General features: G+C 40.7%; 1 protein-coding gene across 1 annotated transcript in view; it reads left to right on the forward strand.

Moving 5' to 3' along the window:
- Positions 1–8,630, forward strand: part of DPCD (deleted in primary ciliary dyskinesia homolog (mouse)) — a 24,451-nt gene that overhangs the window by 4,827 nt on the left and 10,994 nt on the right. Inside the window, exon 2 of the mRNA XM_007470361.1 lies at positions 5,798–5,878. Coding sequence (XP_007470423.1) covers positions 5,798–5,878 — 81 coding nt within the window. The remainder of the gene's footprint in view (positions 1–5,797; positions 5,879–8,630) is intronic.

The raw sequence follows: 8,630 nt of genomic DNA on the forward strand, positions 1-8,630 counted from the left end.
GTGTGTTAGTTTCTGCTTTATAACAGAGTGAGTCAGTTATACATATATATATGTTCCCATATCTCTTCCCTCTTTGTCTCCCTCCCTCCCACCCTCCCTATCCCACCCCTCCAGACAGCCACAAAGAACCGAGCCGGTTTCCCTGTGCCATGCGGCTGCTTCCCACTGGCTATCTACCTTACGTTTGTTAGTATATATATGTCCATGTCTCTCTCTCGCCCTAACACACCTCACCCTTCCCCCTCCCCATATCCTCAAGTCTGTTCTCCAGTAGGTCTCTGTCTTTATTCCTGTTTTACCCCTAGGTTCTTCATAACATTTTTTTTTTCTTAAATTCCATATATATGTGTTAGCATACGGTATTTGTCCTTCTCTTTCTGACTTACTTCACTCTGTATGACAGACTCTAGATCTATCCACCTCATTACAAATAGCTCAATTTCGTTTCTTTTTATGGCTGAGTAATATTCCATTGTATATATGTGCCACATCTTCTTTATCCATTCATCCGACGACGGGCACTTAGGTTGTTTCCATCTCCGGGCTATTGTAAATAGAGCTGCAATGAACATTTTGGTACATGACTCTTTCTGAATTCTGGTTTCCTCAGGGTATATACCTAGTAGTGGGATTGCTGGGTCATATGGTAGTTCTATTTGTAGTTTTTTAAGGAACCTCCATACTGTTCTCCATAGTGGCTGAACCAATTCACATTCCCACCAGCAGTGCAAGAGTGTTCCCTTTTCTCCACACCCTCTCCAGCATTTATTGTTTCTAGATTTTTTGATGATGGCCATTCTGACTGGTGTGAGATGATATCTCATTGTAGTTTTGATTTGCATTTCTCTAATGATTAATGATGTTGAGCATTCTTTCATGTGTTTGTTGGCAGTCTGTATATCTTCTTTGGAGAAATGTCTATTTAGGTCTTCTGCCCATTTTTGGATTGGGTTGTTTATTTTTTTGTTATTGAGCTGCATGAGCTGCCTGTAAATTTTAGAGATTAATCCTTTGTCAGTTGATTCATTTGCAAATATTTTCTCCCATTCTGAGGGCTGTCTTTTGGTCTTGTTTATGGTTTCCTTTGCTGTGCAAAAGCTTTGAAGTTTCATTAGGTCCCATTTGTTTATTTTTGTTTTTATCTCCATTACTCTAGGAGATGGGTCAAGAAGGATCTTGCTGTGATTTATGTCATAGAGTGTTCTGCCTATGTTTTCCTCTAAGAGTTTGATAGTTTCTGGCCTTACATTTAGGTCTTTAATCCATTTTGAGCTTATTTTTGTGTATGGTGTTAGGGAGTGATCTAATCTCATACTTTTACATGTACCTGTCCAGTTTTCCCAGCACCACTTATTGAAGGGGCTGTCCTTTCTCCACTGTATATTCCTGCCACCTTTATCAAAGATAAGGTGACCATATGTGCATGGGTTTATCTCTGGGCTTTCTATCCTATTCCATTGATCTATCTTTCTGTTTTTGTGCCAGTACCATACTGTCTTGATTACTGTAGCTTTGTAGTATAGTCTGAAGTCAGGCAGCCTGATTCCTCCAGCTCCATTTTTTGTTCTCAAGATTGCTTTGGCTATTCGGGGTCTTTTGTGTTTCCATACAAATTGTGAAATTTTTTGTTCTAGTTCTGTGAAAAATGCCAGTGGTAGTTTGATAGGGATTGCATTGAATCTATAGATTGCTTTGGGGAGTAGAGTCATTTTCACAATGTTGATTCTTCCAATCCAAGAACATGGTATATCTCTCCATCTGTTTGTATCATCTTTAATTTCTTTCATCAGTGTCTTATAATTTTCTGCATACAGGTCTTTTGTCTCCTTAGGTAGGTTTATTCCTAGATATTTTATTCTTTTTGTTGCAATGGTAAATGGGAGTGTTTTCTTGATTTCACTTTCAGATTTTTCATCGTTAGTATATAGGAATGCCAGAGATTTCTGTGCATTAATTTTGTATCCTGCTACTTTACCAAATTCATTGATTAGCTCTAGTAGTTTTCTGGTAGCATCTTTAGGATTCTCTATGTATAGTATCATGTCATCTGCAAACAGTGACAGCTTTACTTCTTCTTTTCCGATTTGGATTCCTTTTATTTCCTTTTCTTCTCTGATTGCTGTGGCTAAAACTTCCAAAACTATGTTGAATAAGAGTGGTGAGAGTGGGCAACCTTGTCTTGTTCCTGACCTTAGTGGAAATGCTTTCAGTTTTTCGCCATTGAGGATGATGTTGGCTGTGGGCTTGTCATATACGGCCTTTATTATATTGAGGAAAGTTCCCTCTACACCTACTTTCTGCAGGGTTTTTATCATAAATGGGTGTTGAATTTTGTCAAAAGCTTTCTCTGCATCTATTGAGATGATCATATGGTTTTTCTCCTTCAATTTGTTAATATGGTTAATCACATTGATAGATTTGCGTATATTGAAGAATCCTTGCATTCCTGGAATAAACCCCACTTGATCATGGTGTATGATCCTTTTAATGTGCTGTTGGATTCTGTTTGCTAGTATTTTGTTGAGGATTTTTGCATCTATGTTCATCAGTGATATTGGCCTGTAGTTTTCTTTCTTTGTGACATCCTTGTCTGGTTTTGGTATCAAGGTGATGGTGGCCTCGTAGAATGAGTTTGGGAGTGTTCCTCCCTCTGCTATATTTTGGAAGAGTTTGAGAAGAATAGGTGTTAGCTCTTCTCTAAATGTTTGATAGAATTCGCCTGTGAAGCCATCTGGTCCTGGGCTTTTGTTTGTTGGAAGATTTTTAATCACAGTTTCAATTTCAGTGTTTGTGATTGGTCTGTTCATATTTTCTATTTCTTCCTGATTCAGTCTTGGCAGTTTGTGCATTTCTAAGAATTTGTCCATTTCTTCCAGATTGTCCATTTTATTGGCATAGAGTTGCTTGTAGTAATCCCTCATGATTTTTTGTATTTCTGCAGTGTCAGTTGTTACTTCTCCTTTTTCATTTCTGATTCTATTGATTTGAGTCTTCTCCCTTTTTTTCTTGATGAGTCTGGCTAATGGTTTATCTATTTTGTTTATCTTCTCAAAGAACCAGCTTTTAGTTTTATTGATCTTTGCTATTGTTTCCTTCATTTCTTTTTCATTTATTTCTGATCTGATTTTTATGATTTCTTTCCTTCTGCTAACTCTGGGGTTTTTTTGTTCTTCTTTCTCTAATTGCTTGAGGTGCAAGGTTAGGTTGTTTATTCGAGATGTTTCCTGCTTCTTAAGGTGGGCTTGTATTGCTATAAACTTCCCTCTTAGAACTGCTTTTGCTGCATCCCATAGGTTTTGGGTCGTTGTATCTCCATTGTCATTTGTTTCTAGGTATCTTTTTATTTGCTCTTTGATTTCTTCAGTGATCACTTCGTTATTAAGTAGTGTATTGTTTAGCCTCCATGTGTTTGTATTTTTTACAGATCTTTTCCTGTGATTGATATCTAGTCTCATGGCGTTGTGGTCGGAAAAGATACTTGATACAATTTCCGTTTTCTTAAATTTACCAAGGCTTGATTTGTGACCCAGGATGTGATCTATCCTGGAGAATGTTCCATGAGCACTAGAGAAAAATGTGTATTCTGTTGTTTTTGGATGGAATGTCCTATAAATATCAATTAAGTCCATCTTGTTTAATGTATCATTTAAAGCTTGTGTTTCCTTATTTATTTTCATTTTGGATGATCTGTCCATTGGTGAAAGTGGGGTGTTAAAGTCCCCTACTATGAATGTGTTACTGTCGATTTCCCCTTTTATGGCTGTTAGTATTTGCCTTATATATTGAGGTGTTCCTATTATATTTTTTTCTTTCACCAAAATATCATAGTAATAAACTTAAAATTTTTTATATTCACATACATATGTACACATAGATTATGTACACATTCTATATGTACACATAGAATCTTGGGTACGGGAAGATATTCTAAGCACAACTTCTGGATAATAACCACAAAGGAAAAAACAATTGACTATATAAAAATTAAACACTTGTTTGGGAAAACCCACCTTAAACAAAGTTAAAGGGCAATTAAAACAGAACATTTGCAACATATATGACACGTGCTTAATATATACAAAGTTCAGTCAGATTAGTAAGAAAAAGATGAATACCCAAATAAAATAGGCTAAGGCCTAAACAGGTAATTCACTAGAAACATGAACAATAAACCCTTGGAACATTGTTCATCCTTATAACCTTAAAGCCATACAGATATCCTAGTATGGTTATTACAGGATCAACTTTGGCCTCAAGTGAGTTTAAGCCTGGGCTGTCATTTCCTAGCTTTATGACCTTGGACAAGTTACATGACCTTTAATCCTCAATTTTCCTTACTTGTGAAATACAGGTACTGGAGGCACATAGGATTATTGTGAGAATAAATGCAATAAAACATGTAAAGTGCCTGGCCCATAGTAAGCACTGCATCCTGCCTGCACTTAAGACGACTCCAGGGGAGAAGAGAGTCAGGCCAGATACCCCCCAGCTACTCACAGGGAGCACCTTATACCCCACTCCTGACAGGACAACCTCTTATAGCTCTATGAGCCAAACAAATGAGTAAGAGTGGTGTAACCTAGGGGCCTACTGAGAGGCCCTGCAAATTTGGGGGTGAGTTTCCCCAGAATACAAATTCAGAATGACTCAAGGGAACTATGTCTCAGAGGAGTGAATGGACAGTGAAAAGGCCTGGTAGATCTGATAACAGTTGCAAGTTTTGGCTAGTGACTCCTTTAGCTGGTTAAGGGCCTTGGGGCTCTATTCATCAAGCATTCGTTAGGTACCTGTATACCGGGCATTGGTACTGTTATTAGTCTCACTGAGGAGCCTACCTATATCTACTTACCTATCTGTAAAAATAGGGGAAATTATATAGCCACTTTTAAGAAAATGCTTAGTATTATATTACATAGGTGGAAGAGCTGGTCTAAGAGACGCCATTGGGTTCTTCTGTGCTTTCAATGAAAGATGAAGCAATGTTCATTCACTCTCTCAATCAGTATTTAGGTGAGCTCCTAAAATATGCCAAATACTATACTAAGTGATAGGGAAACCATAGGTAGGGGGGATAAAACCCCTCTTACCTTAGTAGAAGAGACAGGCAATAATCCAAAAATCATACAAATACATGTAAAAATCATACCAAGGTAAATGCTGTAAGGAGAACACACGGGAACTAACATCGTATGGCTGTGTGATAGAGATGGCCTAGAGATGTACAGAAGAAGGCAGAGCGAGGGCACGGCTGGAGGGAGGCCTTGGTTGGGAAACCCCGTTCAATATCCTGAGCACATGGGCTTGGTTTTAGGAACTGGGGAGAGAATGATAAATATGATATCATTCTTGAAACAGATGCTTTTAAAAGTATAGTATGTGATAAATGCTCCACTGTGGATATGAATAAAGCACCAGAGAGGCATAAACAAACAAGTGATGAATTTTGCCAAGGTGGTTAGGGGTGATAGTTTAGGAAGATTTCACAGTGGAAGTGACATTTGAGCTGGATTTTGAAGGGCAAGGAGGAGTTCAGCATTTGGGAAGAAGTTTGGAGCTATTGCTGGTAGAAGAATCAGCAGAGTAAAGACATGTTCAGAGAAAGCTTAGAAAGGAAGTGAGTCCCAGGACACGTCCTAAAGTAGTGGTGGGCAATGGTTGGCAAGGAGTTCGTGGGAGGCTCTGGGAAGGTTTTTTAACATGCCCAAGGCTGTTAGTGTTTCCCAGGTAGATCTCTTGACTTGCAAGGCCCAAGGCAAGAGGAGGCTCAGGGGTAAGGCACTCTCTGTTTTGTGCCTAGGGAGAAGGAAGGTGCACTATTTGTTCCCAGATGGGAAGGAAATGGCCGAAGAATATGATGAGAAGACAAGTGAACTACTTGGTAAGTGACGGGGCCCCCAGCGGGCCTTTAGGAACACTTGGGGTGACCTAAGCACAGGTAAACACGCATAGCTGAGGCTTCAGGGAGGATCCCAGCACCACATGTGGAAGCTCAGGGAGACTGAAGCCCTTGAGGCAAGATTGTTCCTGAAAATAATCTGAGGTCAGGGCTGGACACCAGAGATGGAGTGGGTGTCTGCTTGACCAGTAAACCTCACTCCACCCCCAGACAAATGAGAGAGTGAGTAATTCTTCTAAGGTGGGAATGGGCATGTAAAGAAACCGTTGGGAAAAAGCTTTACAGAGAAGGTGGAATTGGAAGTAAGCCTTGAAGGCTGAGTAGTGGTAAGGGCAGGATTTCCCTGCAGTTTTTTTTGTCTATTTTGTTTTGTTTTCTGAAGCCATATCGGGAACAAACAAGTATCAGAGGCGCAGCTTTTGACCTTGCCTCAGAAGTGGCTCTATTAAATATGTCCCTCATTTTGGAGAAGGTCCGAATCAAAGGGAGTAGGAGATAGAAACGGTGATTTTGCAGCATTGTCATTTTCATTCCTGCAGCCCTTTTCCTCTAAGAATACGCTCATGAATAGGGGCCGTAGCTCAGATTTCTGGGAATTATTCGATTTGTTCATTCTCTGTTCTCAGGTATGCACATCAGCATTAACCGACTTCCCAGAGCTAGGTGGCTGGTTCTTTGACCCAGGGCCTGAGGCTGTCAGCAGTGGGAGTTGGTCTCTTTATTAAATTTCACCTGAAATGCTAAGACCAATGATGGAATCATGGGCTGGGTTATTTTCTTGTCATTATTCTTGACTTTAATTTCTTCCTGGGCCTGATCGACAGGTAGTATTGGCGAGGGAATTTCTTTTTCCCTTTTTCTGACAGCTCATAAATGTCTAGAACCGACAACACGGATTACACTGGTTTGCATTCTCTTAGTCTCCAGTCTTAAAATATGTGTCCTGTGCATGTTCAGCCGCAGAGTGAAGTGTTGATCCCTTCTTATTATGAGCTGCTTGGGTTCCAGTCCCAATTGGTTTAGTCTGGTACTATTAAAAATCTTGATGTGTTTAGCATATGACACTGATTTGGTGGAAACCAGTACAGTAGTAATATCCTCGCAAACCATTGTAATTTATAGCGCTCCCAGGGGGTGACAGCCTTGGAATGCCTAACAGGGGTGAGCTTATGAAAGCAGAGGTCACGTGGGCTGACCACCACCATCACCAGGCCGGGGACTAGCGGCAGCTCTTCTCCCCCAGCCCCCAGCGTCACCTCTCTTCTCCACACAGAGCAAATAATACAGCTGTCGGGGCTGTGGCTGTAAAAACAAACAAACAAATAAAGCCCAAGGCCTCTTAGTTGTGCTTGGACATGAAATTAAAATGAAAAAAAGGTCCAGGTCCCTTCATTTGTAGCATCCCACATGAACTTGTCATTTTCCCTCTTGGCAGGTGGAGAATAGACAGTGGCCTCCAAACTCCTTTTTCTTAAAAGTAGAAATGGAGGTTCATAGGAGAACATTGTCTGACTAAAGTTTACCTAATGATAGCAATGCCGTAACTTTTATTGGGCGCTATGCTAAGTGGTTTACACGAACCAACCACATTACAGCCCAGTGTGGTAGGTTACAGCTGTCTTCATTTAACAGTCAGGAAAAATGGAAGCTTCAAGAGGATAAGCACCTTGCTCAGAATCACACAGCTGGTTAGTTACAGAGCTAGGATTTAAGCCTGGGTCTATCTGATGAAGAACCCATGCTTTAATCCACAAGAACATTCTGTTGGGAGTTGAGGTTATTTAATTCTGTGTTCTTTTCTTACTAAATCTTGTTCTCCCCAGAATGACCTGGGTAGGGGCTGGAGGGAGCAGGACAGAGATGGGCGGCAAGGAACACCCCACTCAAACCCCTGGGCCCTTTGAACAGCTGATCCTTTTCTTACCTGTCTCCAACCACCCCACCCTACCTCCGCCAGCTTGCAAAATACTGTTTGTTTTTCATTTTTAAGTATAAATAATCCCAGGACCTGAACTGACTTCATTTGTGCATTCTTTGAAGCAAAATATGGATGAGGTTTTTGTTGGTGTAAATGGGAATAGTTTCCATTTTTTCAGCTAATTATACAAATTGGATAATTGGCCAAACTGGTTTTCTGTCCAAAAAACCCAGAAAGTAATTTACAGAGAGAATTACCGATAGTACATCTGTCTGGGTCGGAGCTCTTCCGGTCGGTGTTAATAAGCATAGTAGTGTCATATTTTTTTTCTACCCTCTCAATGCTATTCATTCCCACCCCCCACAGTGAATGCTGTATGTGTATTCATAGAGGAAAAAACTGAAGGGCCCCATAACAATGATCGGAACATCAAACCAGCCCTAGAAGAACACAGCATGTCCAGGGGGGCAGAGGCTGAAGGGCAGGCCGTCCCCCAGAGATTACATTCGGATTACCGGCTTAATCTGCTTTGGTATTTGACCGCCAGCCTAACCACCCCAGGCTGCATTTGGAGGATATTGAGCACTTTCATCCCCAAGCACTTCACCGGCTTTATAAATGACCCACTCGATTCCCTTCAGCCTCCTCAGGGATGGGACGTGGCAGCTGTTTAATAGCCACATAGCAATGTTGCAGTGTTTTAGGGCAGAAAAGAAGAATCCTGCATCCAGTTTAAGCTGCAGGGAGTACTTAGGAAAGGGGAATGTAATTATCCATGTTGGAAGTGGGCCAGGGCTTGGAGCTCTGGGGAAAGAG

This window comes from Lipotes vexillifer, unplaced genomic scaffold (genome assembly GCF_000442215.2).
Source record: "Lipotes vexillifer unplaced genomic scaffold, Lipotes_vexillifer_v1.1 scaffold916, whole genome shotgun sequence".
Classification (NCBI taxonomy): Eukaryota; Metazoa; Chordata; class Mammalia; order Artiodactyla; family Lipotidae; genus Lipotes; species Lipotes vexillifer.